Here is a 16,101-nt window from a genome sequence, read left to right on the forward strand (position 1 = left end):
TTAAAAAAACCAAAAACTTAAAAAAATTTTTTTTGCTTAAAAACAAAGGCCAGACTAACCAACTGCAAAACAAAAAATATACAACCAAAAATAGCCCTGGATCGCTGGGGTGCTGTGAGTGTTACAAGGGAGGTTCTAAACTCTATGCTGTGGCCAGGTGCCCCTTGTCCAAGCAGTTTGCTGGCCTTGGGCCTTTGTTCCCTAATGTGTAAAATGTGGTTGGAATGGTGAGCTGGGACATTGAAATAGGTGATTTAAGTTTATTTTTCTTCTGTTTAGTGTCCAAGAGATACAGTTCTGTGTTTGGTTCTCTAATCACTGCTTAGTTCATCTAAGTGGAGTTTGGGGTTGACCTTTTTTTTAAAAAATAAATTTATTTATTTTATTTATTTTTGGCTCAATTGGGTCTTCGTTGCTACGTGTGGGCTTTCTCTAGTTGCGGCGAGCAGGGGCTACTCTTAGTTGTGGTGCACGGGCTGCTCACTGCAGTGGCTTCTCTTGTTGCAGAGCACAGGCTCTAGGCGCACAGTCTTCAGTAGTTGTGGCATGTGGGCTTAGTTGCTCTGTGCCATGTGGGATCTTCCTGGACCAGGGATTGAACCCATGTCCCCTGCACTGGCAGGTGGATTCTTAACCACTGAGCCACCAGGCAAGTCCCTGGGGTTGACTTTTTTTTTACATGACATTATTTAGGGATAGATGTCCTTAGGATACTAGCTGAACAATTATAAATCTAAAATTTTTATTTGTGTTTAAAATTTTAGGTATGCAATACCCCCAGAGCATGGAAAACGACTGGAAAGACTAGCTCAAGGTAAACTTGCTTTCTGTTTCTCATCTAGATAGGTTTTTTGTTTTTGAGGTATTGGGTTGGCCAAAAAGTTACTTCGGTTTTTAAGTAAAAATAAAAGACACATTTTTCATTTTCACCAAGAATTTTATTGAACAACGTATTCACTGTTTTGTTCCATTACCTTCTGACATTTTTGGGGCAACTTCATAATTCCATCTTCCCAAAACTTTTTATCTTTTTGAGCAAAGAAGTGTTCCAGGTGCCTTTTACAGTCTTCCCAGGAATTGAAATTTTTTTCATTAAGAGAATTTTGTAAAGACTGAAATAAATGGAAATCCGAAGATGCAACGTCTGGTGAACACCGTGGATGAATCAGAACTTCCCAGCCAAGCTGTAAGTTTTTGCCTGGTCATCAGAGAAACGCGGTCTTGCATTGTCCTGATGGAAGATTATGCGTTTTCTGTTGACTAATTCCGGACGCTTTTCATCCAGTGCTGCTTTCAGTTGGTCTAATTGGGAGCAGTACTTGTTGGAATTAATTGTTTGGTTTTCCGGAAGAAGCTCATAATAGGGGACTCCCTTCCAATCCTACCATATACACAACATCACCTTCTTCGGATGAAGACTGGCCTTTGGTGTGGTTGGCGGTGGTTCATTTTGCTTGCCCCACGATCTCTTCCATTCCACTTTATTGTACAGTATCCACTTTTCATCACTTGTCGCAATTTGTTTTAAAACCAAAACGTTTTCGTTAGGTTTAAGTAGAGAATCACACGCGGAAATACGGTCAAGAAGGCTTTTTTGCTTAACTTATGTGGAACCCAAACATCAAAGCGATGAACATAACCAAGTTGGTGCAAATGATTTTCAGTGCTTGATTTGGATATTTTGAGTATGTCGGTTATCTCCTGCGTGGTATTACGTTGATTGTTCTCAATTAATGTTTCTATTTGATCACTGTCTACTTCAACTGTTCTACCTGACTGTGGAGCATCGTCCAGCGAGAAACCTTCAGCACGAAACTTCGCAAACCACTTTTGACACATTCAGTCAGTCACAGCACCTTCTCCATACGCTGCACAAATCTTTTATTTGCATTTTAGTTGTGCTTTTAGCTTTCTTGAAATAATAAAGCATAATATGCTGAAAATTTTGCTTTTTTTTTCCATCTTCAGTATTAAAATGGCTACACAAAAATTCACCAGTTTTGATAAACTTTTCTTTTAAATGCACGCCTGATATGACAGCTGTCACAATACAATCTAACAAAATTGTTTCGAATGAAGTTAAAGACAACTAGGTGCTACTAGAGCCATCTTATGGAAAAGACCTAATGAACTTTTTGGCCAAACCAATATTTTTGCAGTGTAGAATATCACTGTTTTAATTTTATTCTTTTCAAGTTATTGGCATTTAAGTATTTCTCCCATTGAGTAATTTTAATTTTTTCACATTAATGTATGCATATTTTTCCCTGTTGCATAATCTTCATGATTATTTTAGTTGGTTGCTTAGCTTTTTATCAACTGATTGCACTTAACCTATTTTGGTTATTTCCAAATTTTTTTCTCATTTTTATAGTGTACTGAACATCACTGTGCCAATAATATTTTTTCTTCCTTTAGTTGTACCCTTGGGATAAATTCCAAGGTGTACTGATGCTGCATCTTGGGCTATAGGTGTTTTATGAGTACTTTTCCTGTTGCCATATCATTTCACCAAAGGGTTGTGTTACATCTCTTTTTGACCCCCTCATTTTTATTTGGCCCCCTGGGCCTGAGAGTGCCTGAAGTATGAAGGTGAATGTCCCCAGCTAACTGGATGAGCATGATATTGTATGCCTTCTTAGACTGTTAAAATTAAACATACTTTACTGGAACTTGAATTTTTATTTTTTAAGGCTTTGTCCATCTTCTTTTTTTCTTCTTCTAGTTTTGTTGAGATGTACTTGACATATAGCACGTTATAAGTTTAAGCTGTTCAGCATAATGATTTGACTTAATACGTCATGAAATGATTACCACAATAAGTTTAGTGAACACGCATCATCTCATATACATACAAAAATAAAGAAATGGAAAAAAATGTTTTTCCTTATGATGAAAACTCTTAGGATTTACTCTTTTAACAGCTTTCGTATATAACATTCAGCAGTGTTAATTGTATTTATCATGTTATATATTGCATTTCTAGTACTTATTTATCTTATAATTGGAAGTTTGTACCTTTTGACGACCTTCACGCAGTTGCACCTCCTTCAACCCTGTCTATCTTCTTAAGGGCCAGGTTGAGTCATTCTTCTGGGAACTCTATCAATTGCTTTCACTCTGTGACCACTTGTATCTACAGAGAGCACCTTCTACTTTTCTTCCCTGCCTTAAAGATATGCCAGGCAACTTTGTTCTCATCTGCTCCCGCAAGGGAGGAGAATCATATTCACCCTGTTACCCTCTTTTTCTGTTTTGCTAGCCACCCTAACCAACGACGACGTAGACTGGTAGTGACTTATTTCCAGGGGAAAGTGGAGTTCCACTGAGTGACAACTGAAGATAAGACAGAATGTCTCATTCAGAATGCCTTTATTCAGAATTGAATCCTCAGGGAGCATTGTCTTTTCAGTCAGGTGCTGATCTAAGTTTCATTGGTATGTTAGGGTTGCCTTCTAGTAGAAAAGGAATTTTGTTCCTGCATTACATATGCTTTCATTTAATAATGAAATGGGGACACTGAGAAACCCCGTCCTTTGACTTGACAGTTCTGAACAGAAATTGTTAAGGATATCTAAAAGTTACTTTCCTCCAAATTAGAGTATCACGTTTGTAAGAATACGCATTATTATAATTTTGGCAGGCTAAAAACTATAAAGACAGTGTTTTTATAACATAATACATTATACTAATAATAGCAATGTAATTGTAATCTTGAACTTTGTTAGGGACTATTTTCATGAATATTAAGGTGGATGAATCCTGGTTCTGGATAACAGATTAGAGCACAGCTTAGAAAATGATTACCATAATCCTTAAATACCCTGGCAATGAACTTTGTGCTAAATCTATATGCTGTGAACTATCCTCGTCCCTGTGATAATTATTCTACCATGTTCTGTTCACCTCATTGCCAGAGAACTTTTAAAATGGAGCCAGTGTAAATTTTACGGTATGGACTCACATGCTAAAGTTTTTGCTATAAACTGTCTGTAAGCACTTTGACGTAAACTGTCTGAAAACGACATTCCAGGAAAATGGATGCCATTTGCTTAATCAGTAAGAGATTAATAAACTTGAAGGTTGAACGAGAACTTTAAACTCAATTGCATGTTTTTTGAAAACTTACTGCAGCATTATTTTGAGAAATGATTCAGGGAAAAGACCCTATAGGACAGTGGAGGATTTCTATCTGCTGACCAGATGCCAGCCAAATTAATTGAGTTCTGCTAAGTAATTAAAATGGTAAAATAATGCAGTAAATGAGATGGAGCATTATAGGTTGTCTCGGTCAAGGCAGCACTTGATACATGAAATGAAAAGCAGCCTCGGATATTTTCCATTATCTTGTCTGAACATCATAATTATCACACTTGCCTTTTATGCATGAATGCTTTCATCTTTGGTTTCTATTGAAATCTTGATTGACTGTGGCACCTACAAATATTTTATCTGAAAGACGTTATGCCTGCATCTAAATAAAGCCAGGAGTTTGATTTTGCCCTTCAGCTGCTTTCTCATCTATACAGATTTTTTTCCAATATTATGTAGACATAAATGTAATAAAAAATCTCAAGTGAATTGTTGCAATTTTTATACTTGTTATGTTCGCCTGTAATGCCGTTGCATTCTTTCTAATTTTTGGCTTGATACAATTGAATGGAAAGTATAAAGGAGAATAGAGACATAATATTAAATCATAAATGACAGTTTTGAAGATTTTCAGTTTTAAGAATGTCTAAATCTCATCTATTTTAGAAATAAGACTATCTTTGTGGTTCTATTAAGTTAAGGAAGATATGGATTAAAGTAAATTGGGAGCAGCTAAATTTTTTTGTGAGTGACTGTATTCCATTGGTCTCTCATTGTTAATAAAGTGCTAATATTTTTTAAAAATTGAAGATGCTTTACTTTGGTCAAAATTTTGGTTACTGGGAAAAGAATATGTGAGTTAGGACTTCGTGCAGCAGATTTTGGAAATGTGAATGATCAGCAGGAATTTTGTTTTAAGTGACAGTATGGTAGAGTTGAATACACTGGTTCTTTTGGAGGCTTATATTTACCTGTAGCAAGTGTTTTCGTTTTGACTTCTTAAAAAAGCGACAGTAAAAAGGAATGGATGAAGCATTGTTTTGAAGGATTAATTTAGTTCAAGTTTTTTTAAGCAGTTAATTTTGGTGTGTGTGTGCATGTGTGTTTTTAAATGACTAGTCATCTTGAGTTTAAACCTGTGGAACAGAGTCTTAGCCAGATTTGCAGGGATCCCTATTCCAGGAAGTGGACAAAGGGTCTGTGCGTGGGATGCAGGCAGTCTGTGGACTCTCTGAAATTATATTCAAAATTGGGCATATATGTGGATTTCTGGGACGCTATCATCAAATCCATTAAGAGGGTTTGGTCCAAAAGAGATTATGAACCACTGCTGTCAACAGACTAGAAGATTAACATTAAATAACAAGTCATTTTAATTTTATAAACATTCTAAATTGACCTGTTCTCATACCTCTGACTTGGAATTAGGAAATATACTTTTATCAGCTCTCAAAATGATAAATACATAATTCCCTTAAGCATTCATTTACATTACGGCCTGAAAATATTATATTAAAATGCTTGGTTTTGAAAGGCTAATAAATAAAATACCCTTGATTATGAATAATCAATTTTAGGGGGCCCCTAAGCCCTAAAAAATGAAAAAGTCCAGCGATATATCCTCTGCCTTCATGCCTAACTCATGCTTTAGGCATGGAGATCAATGTGTGGTGTGTCAGGGTATGTTTATTTTCATCTTCCTATCAGTTGTTACATTAAGAATGGTGAAACAATCCCTAAATTTAACTTCCTCATATTTTGATGTCAAATATCACACTGTGTTTAATTTTGAATATTTTATATCCGACCATGTTCCTAGTAGGATTTTAAACATTGGACAGTAATACATAACATACACCAAGTTAGAGTAATTAGAATGTGTGGTGAAAGACAGTTCTGAGAAGTGACAGGTAGGGAATGGGGAGGAAAATTCAGGAGGGGAATGCCAGCTAGCAGGGAAAGATTACTATGGAAGGAAATTAAGAGTTCTTTGATTCTCTGGGGGGTGTGGAGGGGGGAAGCTGAGGCAGGAAAATCCTGTTTAGCTTGACTGACCTGTTTGTGCCAAAGTGCTTGGCCTGAGGCATGCTGGGTGACCTACGAGTGTGTCGTCCATATGTTGTGTCATGGTGGGAAAAAGCTGGAGCTGAAACAAAGTGGTCTCAGGAATGCAGTAAAACACCATGTGTAATGGTCTGTATACCTGTTAAATTAGGAGGAAGTTTTAACTCTAAGTGTTCTGCCAACCAGTTTGAAGTGGAAAAAACTTTCCCTTTACTCACTGCACTGTGTTCAAGAGTTAAAAATAAGGCACTTGTTTAGGAGAACCACCATCCTTCTCGATACCACGGTCAGTATGAATTTCTCCCGGCGCTCCTCCTAGAGAGCTCCATGGAGCTTTGTCTCTCCAGTAGAGATGTTGATGGATTACAGGACACGTGGAGCAGAGTGAAGCCTGCAATGTGATAACTTTCTACCCAATTATTAATTGCTCAGCGAACGGTAGGAAGGACAGAGAGGTCAACCACAGCTTAAACCTCTAATGTTGACCTCTTAACTAGGAATGTGGGTAAAAATACCAGGATTCTCCCCACATAATGTAGCTCATTAGTTCTTTTCATTAAGAAGCATGTTAAGAAATTTCATATGTGAATCAAATACATCTTTCTAAAAGTATTTCCCACAGAAGCATTCCTTCCATATTCTTTTCCTATGTCCTTTTCCTTACCGTTCGCTTATATGACTCCTCTATTTTTTAAGCCTCATATCAGTCATATGAATATCGCAAAATCCATTACAGGCCTACCTTATTTTATGGTGCTTCGCTTTATTTCGAGTTGCAGATAATGCACTTTTTTTTTTGCAGATTGAATGTGGTAACCCTGTGTTGAGCAGATCTATTGGTTCCATTTTTCCAACAGCATTTGCTCACTTCTTGTCTCTGTGTGACATTTTGGTAATTCTCACATTTCAAACTTTTTCATTATTATGTTTGTTTTGTGATTGGTGAGTTGCGAAAAGATTACAACTCACGAAAGTGTTAGATGATGGTTAGCATTCTAGCAATAAAGTATTTAAAAATTAAGGTATGTACATTTTTGGGGCATAATTCTACTGCACATTTAATAGACTACAGTATAGTATAAACATAATTACATATGCACTGGGAAACCAAAAAAATTCTTGCGACTTGCTTTACAGTAATGTTTGTTTTATTGCGGTGGTCTGGAACAGGCGGAACCTGCAGTATCTCTGAGGTACGCTTGTATAAAACTCTATCAAAGCATACTTGGGTAAATTTCAATTATATTCAAATTAAATTGTCTTAAATCTATTGCTAGTGTGGACATACACTCTACATGTCTGATTTCTCCATCTTTCCCCTCTGCTTCCCTCTTTTTTTCCTTTTTTTCCTAAGCAATTAATAACTAACGTCAGCTTCTCCAAACTAGTGTTTGTATATCCATAGAAAATGTTACTAAACTTTGATTTTAAAATTTTTTTCCAAGGCTAAAACTTTGTTGGTTTAATAGTAGCAGCATGTGTTTGTCATATGAGATTGGGATTTAAAAATAATTAGTTAGTAATGGCTAATATATTAGAAAATGTAAACCAGTTGACAGTTGGCAAAACTTCTTATTTGAAGGAAAGAGCACACTATTTTTAGAGTATATCTGTTCTATTTCTAAAACAATTTAAAAACATTTAATAATTTTTTAGGTCAGATTAATTGAGGTAAAATACACTTACAGTAAAAGCCACCCTCTTTAACTATACAGTTCTGTGAGGGTTATTTTTTTTTTCGGAACGTGGGCCTCCCACTGTTGTGCCCTCTCCCATTGTGGAGCACAGGTTCCGGACGCACAGACTCAGCGGCCATGGCTCATGGGCCCAGCCACTCCGCGGCATGTGGGATCTTCCCGGACTGGGACACGAACCCGCGTCCCCTGCATCAGCAGGCAGACCCTCAACCACTGCGCCACCAGGGAAGCCCCGACAGTTTTGTGAGTTTTGACAAATGTATACAGTGGTGTAACTACCACCACTATCAAGATATAGAACATTTCCAGTACCCCCAAAAGTTCTCTTGTACTTTTTGCAACTAATTCTTCCCACCAGCAACCACTTGCAGCCACTAATCTGATTTCTATCTCTAGAATGCCATAAAAGTGGAATTATACAATGTGTAGACGTGTCTGTCTTGTTTCTTTCGCTTAGAATAGTGCTTCTCACATCTGATCACTTTTACGTTGAATACAGGGCATCCTTGGATGTGTATAGCACCTGGTTCTTGAGAGGGCTTATGTGATTCTGTACATCCTCATGCTATAAAACTCCCAGCAGAACTTTGGCAGTCTTAGCAAATGTTATTGTGGGATGCTTTTAGGGTTTCAGGTCTCTATTGGGATTGCTGGAGTACATGTTCCTTATCATGGTGGAAATGGAAGATTTGTTGAACTAACATGATAACTAGAGTCAACATGGTGGAAATGAGTAACAGGGATAATAATAATGGCCACTATTCATTGAATGTTACTATGTGTCAAGTAGACTAAGTTTTATTATATTTTTAAATTCACAAAATGTAAAATAAACCATTAACCATTTTGAAGTGTACAATACAATGACATTTTAGTATGTTCATATTGTGCAAGCCTCACCTCTGTCTAGTTCCAAGAGATTTTTATCACCCTAAAAGGAAACCCTTCATTTATTTATTTATTATTTATTTATCTATCTATTTATTTATTTACGGCTGCGTTGGGTGTTCATTGCTGCATGTGGGCTTTCTCTAGTCGCAGTGAGCAGGGGCTACTCTTCATTGTGGTGCGCGGGCTTCTCATTGCGGTGGCCTTTCTTGTTGCGGAGCACGGACTCTAGGCACGCACTCTAGGCACGGACTCTAGGCACTCTAGGACTCTACTTCAGTAGTTGTGGCTCGTGGGCTCCAGAGCGCAGGCTCAGCAGTTGTGGCTCACAGGCTTATTTGCTCCGAGGCATGTGGGATCTTTCCGGACCAGGGGCTGAACCTGTGTGCCCTGCGTTGGCAGGCGAATTCTTAACCACTGTGCCACCAGGGAAGTCCCGACCCTGTATTTTTTAATTGGTCATGCTATATTTCCTCCCACCCCTCCCCAGCCCCTGGCAATTAGCAATCTGCTTTCTGTCTAGGTATTTACATATTATGGATATTTCATATACATGGAATCATATAATATGTGAGCTTTTGTGTCTGCCTTCTTTTATGTAGTGTTCTTCTATGTTATATCTATGTTATAACTTATAGCAGTACCTCATATTTTTTTATAGCTGACTAATAGTTCGTTGTAAGAATATACCATATTTTGCTCTTCCATTTATCAGTTGATGGACATTAGGTTGTTTCCACTTTTTGATAATGGCTAAGTTTTTTGTGCATTATCTCACTGGATTCCCATAAGGATCCACCCAGTGAGGATAGCCACTGTGGAAAACGGTATGAAGGTTCCTCAAAAGATTGAAAGTAGAACTGACATATGATCCAGCAGTTCTACTTCCAGATCTATATTTGAGGGAAATGAAATCACTGTCCTAAAGATATATCTGCACCCCTGATATTACAGCATTATTTATAGTAGCTAAGACATGGAAACAACCTAAGTGTCCATCAACAGGTGAATGAATAAAGCAAAGTGTTATACATATATATATATATATACAATATACTATTATTCAGGCATAAGGAAGAAGGAAATCCTGCCATTTCTTTCAACATGGATGAATCTTGGGGTCATTATGCTAAGTTAAATAGTCAGATACAGAAAGACAAATACCGTATGATGTTACTTATGTGTGGAATCTAAAACACCAAACTTATAGGTACAGAGAACAGTTTGGTGGTTGCCAGAGGCAGGGGGTGGGGAAAATGGGTGAAGGGGGTCTAAAGGTACAAACTTCCAGTTATAAGATTAGTAAGTTCTGGGGGATGTACTGTACCCTATGGTGACTGTAATGAACAATACTGTATTGAAAGTTGCCAAAAGAGTAGATTTTAAAGCTTCTCATCACACCAAAAACTATAACTATTTTTAGGTGATGAATGTGAATTAAACTTAACATGGTAATCATTTCACAATATATACATATATCAAATCATTATACTGTATATCTTATATGATGTTATATGTCAATTGTATCTTGATGCTGGGGAAAAAAAAAAGACCCCACTGAGGAAGGTAATACTAGCATCCTGATTATATGAATGGGGAAATTGAGGAGCTGAGACATTATGGGACCAGACAAGGCTATATGAGTTGTTGGACTTGTGCTAGGAATCCATGTCTCTGTAGGGATTCTTAACTGTTATTCTCTTTTATTTTGCTAGCCATGTGGACAAGATGAGGGTGACTTCAAATAGTTCAAACAGTTACGTTTTTTCATCTAAAACTTAGGTCTGCTATTTAATAACAATGAGAAGGTGTATGTTGTGAGCAGTAAATGAGAGAGGAAATTTGGTGTTCAAGTAAGCGTGTGTGTTAGGTGTCTGTAAGAGGAGATTGGACAAGATTTACACAAAATCCCATAACATAGTTTGCACCTCACAGTAGGCTGCCTCTCAAATGCTTCCACCAAAATATCCCTACAAGGGAGGAGAGTGAAACCCTACCACTCCACAACACTCATGAAGATTTTGCATATTGCTCCCTTAATACGTTTGTTTGTATGCAAATATAAACCACGTAATTTAGCATGACATAAGTAGATGCTCAGAAAGATGTGCCAGGTTTATTCTGTGTGTTCTTCTACACCTGGCATGTTACCTGATGGCCATGGGGTATGTGAGGTGGGGTAGTGAGTTGCTAGCTGCTATGTCCACTACTAGATACTTGAGGGGTCAGTGTAGAACTGTTTCTTTATTGGAACTTCCTGGTTTTCAAGATTATGAAAGAGTGGGTCCTCCAATTATGTGACTGGTAAATTGGAAGTCTTACAGAATGTTGCAGTAGTAACATTCAAATACGGTAAGTTTAAGAGCAGACTTCTTCCAAATAAATTCTTTCCAAATTGAAAACTTAGAAAAAAAGCACATTAAGAAAGTAAATATTAGAATAGAAAAAAAAAGGTTCTGAAAGGCATATTTTAAAGAACTTAACTTGCAAGAATTTTAACAGATACCTTGTTTTCTCTTTATTTGGTGACTTTCAAAAAACTCTGATTGTCTTAAGTTGAATTTTTAATTAAATTTTATCTTTTCTATCTGATGTATTTTTGTTATATTTCATACATGTGATTCCAAATTTGTTTTTTTCACTTGTTATGAAAGCTGCTAACATTCCTTTAGCCAGCATAGTTCTGAGTTTTAAAAGATATTATCATTTTGTATCAAATAGTATTCTGGTTATATTGGCTTCCTTATATATTGAATAAAATATTTTTAAGAAATGGTGGAGTGAGGCTGAGTGTGAACCATGTACTTCTGCAGGTATTTTAAGGTAAAATTCATTTTGAGACACATACATTATGTCATAATTTGTGGTTTATGAGGTGTTTTCCAGGGTGATGTGAAATATAATTCTGATAACCTATTGAAAATATAAATTCTGAACCAATATGAAGTTCTTAACTTATGGCAAATTGCCTTCCTTCAGTGGTTTTCCAGTTTAACTAACGACCAGTCATCACATTGTTCAGGTCCTGATTACAAATCCATATCAAAAGAAAATTAAGTAGACTCCTCTTTCTTCATTGATTTTAATTTAAAACTTAATTCATGCAGTGCTGCACAGAGTTACAGATTTGAAAAGTTTGATAGATCTATTTAAATTGTATTGCTAAAACTTTTCCGTGGGTTGTGTGTTTGGGGACTGCCCTGCTGTGCTTTACTCTCTGTGGTGTAGACTCAGGACATCTTATTGTATAGATACGGCCGTTGCATTATATGGTACTTTCTCACCATTCACTAAGGTCTGCATTCTTTCAAAGGTTATTTTCTATTTATGTATTATGAATATTAACCATAAACGGAGGGCTGCATTAAATGACCAGATAGGGCACAATTATTCCTTTTATTCCCATTGGTATTGTAGCAAATGATAGTATTTCTGATGTTTCTGTTGGTTGTACTTTTTAAATATTTCTGTCTGTTCATCTTAAAAATCCAGGTGTAGATGCTTAAGCAGAATATATTACTCTTTGCAGGTGGTTCTTTATACCCTAACGGCTTTTCTTTAGATGTTTCATTTGTTTCCTTCTGATGACCTGTGGCCTCACATATTCCATGGTGGCATCAATAAAGGCTTGTTTACTTTAAAACTATTCCTGTAAAACCTTGCTATTCTATGAGGTTAAAATGGTTCATGATTAGGTAATGAGTGCTGGTAATTCTTTCATCAGACTGGTTATATTCTTGAGCTATTTATACGTAGTGAGCCACAGAGTTAGGTAAGTAGCATTTCCAGTGGCCTTCATTTTGGTAGTGGAGGAGTTAAACAGCATCTGTGCTTCTTCCCACTTTACCCAGCTACATCACACATGCTTTCCTGGTGAGTTCTGTGTTCCTTCTGGGTCCTCTCTCTGATTCTCCTCTGTCTCTTCCATGTTTCTCTTGTCTTTCTCTTCTTGCTTTCCCATTCTCAGTGTGGTGGTTTTTCCCTCTGAGTGAGGAAGGTAAAGAACAGGGTATTGGGCACATTCATTTTCCTCTAGCTTACATAACTGAGTTAATGAGAGTCTGCCTCAGACAGACTGCAGGATTGAAGGCAGAGATGGAGAGAAACAACTGTGTTTCAGTGCATAATATTCTGTTGAATGAAAGGGTTTCTGCATGTTTAGCTTCTTCATTTAAAGGAGTCCTCAAAACAGTATGTACTGTTCCCATACAGGCTGGTGAGACAGGTTTCCAAGCTTTTGACTGGCCCTGGCTGGGAGTTACTTCAGGAAACTAGAAGCAGTTAAACTATTTAAAATCGATCAGAAAGAAACAAGGGTGGGAAACTGCTGTGTCTACTGTATGCCAGGCATTGGGACAAGTGCTTCTAGAATGATTGCTTCTAGGAGTCTAAAATGAGAGATTCCCTGTTAAAATGCAGATTTTCCTCTTCTACCTTCCCTTAATATTTTGTCCATTTATCAGTTAATAGGTAGATTGAGTTCAAATCTGTTACAAATTGGAATTTGTAGGTTTAGTCATTTAATATCATGCAAACACTCTTGGCAGATCTTTTTTTTTGTAAAAAAGGTCAACCCTTGGTTATATAAATATGTATTGTTTAATTTTTAAGAATTCTGACTCTGGTTTTTAGTACCAGGGTTTTGATGGTGGACTTGGTCTATATTTACGTAAAGCTGTCATTCTGTAAGAGTACTAGAACATAAGCTTAAAAAAAGATTTGAAATTTTATCTTAATTGACACATTACTGCTTATAATTACTGTTTCCATTTAGGTTTTTTCCCAAGCAGTTCTCAAGGGTGTGATGCATTTCTTCGCCACAAGATGACACTGATATCTCCCTCAGTATTGAAGAAATATGGTATTCCCTTTGACAAGGTATATTAGTGTTACTCTTTAACAAATTCATTTAATGTGTATAGTATTCGTATTTAAGACAAATTTAACATAAACTAATATATCTTTGACTTCAGGTAGGATTTTTAGGATGTGGGGAGAAAAATTCAGATTCATGTTTTATTTAGGTAACAGTTATTTACCTAAATATTAATTTGAAGTTTCTTTTATTTCAAGATGCATTTACTAGAGATTTCATGCAGTTCTAGCTCACTTACAACAATACTGAAAGTAAAATGTAGCACATTTGAGAGAATAAGATATATAGCTCTTCTCCATTGAAGTCTCTTATATGAGCAGCAAAATTTATGTGTATGTGATCTATTTTTCTTTCTTTTAAAGAAATCAGAGCAATTTTTATTAGCAGTTTGGTTGGTTAGAATCAGTGATTTTGGTGCCAGTATGTTATTTCTAAACACATTCAGACATAATACAACTGAGATTTCATTATGGATAAAATTGCCTGATGATTTAATAATCAGATATTGCTTCTTGGGGTATTTCTGAAGATTAAGTTCTGTAAGACTCTGTACATGCTAGATCCCTCTTTCTTTGTGTCCGTGGTAGTAATTGGGTCAGAATTATTACAGAACATGAGCATTTTTATGTGAAGAAGCTGAAATGAGAAAAGCTTTTGACCAGATAAATAAAAGGTCTCTCTCAGTTGGAGGAGGATTAAGACCTTAGCTACTTCAGAAACATTAAAAAATAGTTCCACTCCCTTTTTCATTTTTTATTTGACTGTCTTCCCATAATCCTTGCTGTTTTCCACCTTAGAAGCTTTTCACTTGTGACTAAATCTTTCCCTCTTCTTAATCTCAGGCCCTTAAAGTCCTGTCTTCAACCTCCCTCCCCCACCACCCCCAGCCCAGGCTTTGTTCAAAGTAGAATTTTTGCAAGGACCAAGAAACATTCTCCAACTTGAGGTGGTCCCGCTCTCTCACAAACAGGCTGTGCAGTAGTCATGCATGAGACATACTTGTCTTATGTGATGAGGATGCTCTCAACACTGGTTTAGTCACATACTTTTACCCATGACAAAAAGTGTGCCTTGAAGATGTGCACTATGGAGAAGGTCCACAAGTGTGGGGGGGCTGCAGCACTACTGCAGGTACAGAGGTCAGAGGCTGCGCCCCCCCAGAGGGGCCATTCCTTCTGGGGGGCCTTGTCTTACTTGCAGATGCCTCTGGGCATCAGGCTTTCCAGTCTCAGACATATCGTCAGTGCACGTTCTTTCAGATGGTTGGCATAAGCCTGATCAAGCACTTTTATTTAAGTTGAAATATTAGAAAGCAGAGGAGAAGGAGTAGACTGGAGTCCTCCAAGACAGGAAAACCTCTGCGGGTTTTGGGCTGGTGATAGGAATTGATCAAGCTGTTCTTTGGAGAGGGGTTGTGTGAAGTAGCAGGACTGCGGGATTGGCTCATTTGCCCAGGATGGAGGCCTTTGGAGTTTGTAGCTACTTTCTCAAATTTGGGGAGAAGGAGGCAGGTGCCTCACACTCCTTTCTGGGCCGAGGCTCTTCAAGTGCTATTTGGTAGATCACTAGATGCACCAGGCTCTTATCTGGTCTTTTGAGGATGGGACATTTCGTGGCTTTTGTGGGAAGTGGAAGGGTGAGTGCTCGTCCACAGATGGTGAGACACCAGCAATTTAGAGGGCTGATTGGCAGTTGCCGTTTTTCATATGAAATACTGCCACTTCCCCTTCCACCTTGATGAAGGGTGTGTGATGATTGTGTGCTCCTCAAGGAGCTTATTCTCCGATGATGATAATGTAACTTGGGACAGAGTAGCACAGACTTCAGAATTATACTTCCCAAGTTCATTTCTGATTCCGTCACTTGGGTAAACTACATAATTTTTCTGAGCCTCAGTCTCTTCATCTGGAAAGTGGGCATAATAATAGTACCACTTAATAGGGCTACTGTGAGGATGAAAAGTGATGATCTATATGAGGGGCTTTGCACGGTACAGGTTATATATAATAATAACACAATCTTCCTCCTCAGTTTAACCTTCTCTCTTTAGGCAATCATTTTGCAGTTGGACTAACATTTTTTCTTCTTCTTTCAGTGAATTTGTACATATTCATACATATATATGAAAAAGTATGTTTAACAAATAGCTAATTTCTGCTTTTTGATTACGTACACTACCCTTTCTGACATTTTTTGCCGTATGGAATTATGATGCTTGGTTAGTCTTATAATAAAAGGGACTTGTTCTTGTCTACCCCTATATCTTTTTTTTTTTTAATATCAGTTTGTTACATAGAGGCAGTAAATTTGCCTTATATTTTGGCTAACTGGGATTGACCTGTTTCTAGAAATTATATAGAGGCATAACATTTAGGGTCCAATTTAATGGGAACAGGTACTTTTGAACATGGCAAGAACAGGGTTTTCTAGGGAGAGTAGAGAAGGATTGTAGGTGGAATTCAGTGGAGCAGTGAAGTTACTTTC

At 37.3% G+C, this 16,101-nt stretch overlaps 1 protein-coding gene across 5 annotated transcripts in view; it reads left to right on the forward strand.

The window, feature by feature from the left end:
• Nucleotides 1–16,101, forward strand: part of KDM4C (lysine demethylase 4C) — a 428,305-nt gene that overhangs the window by 103,109 nt on the left and 309,095 nt on the right. For all 5 annotated transcript variants that reach the window (XR_004350381.1, XR_004350380.1, XR_004350379.1 and 2 more), the window contains exons 6-7: nt 765–814; nt 13,516–13,619. Coding sequence is in view for 2 of the 5 variants with exons in the window: in XM_032634921.1 (XP_032490812.1) it covers nt 765–814; nt 13,516–13,619 (154 nt within the window). In the remaining 3 variants the exon portion in view is untranslated. The remainder of the gene's footprint in view (nt 1–764; nt 815–13,515; nt 13,620–16,101) is intronic.

This window comes from Phocoena sinus, chromosome 6 (assembly GCF_008692025.1).
Source record: "Phocoena sinus isolate mPhoSin1 chromosome 6, mPhoSin1.pri, whole genome shotgun sequence".
NCBI classification, from domain to species: domain Eukaryota; kingdom Metazoa; phylum Chordata; class Mammalia; order Artiodactyla; family Phocoenidae; genus Phocoena; species Phocoena sinus.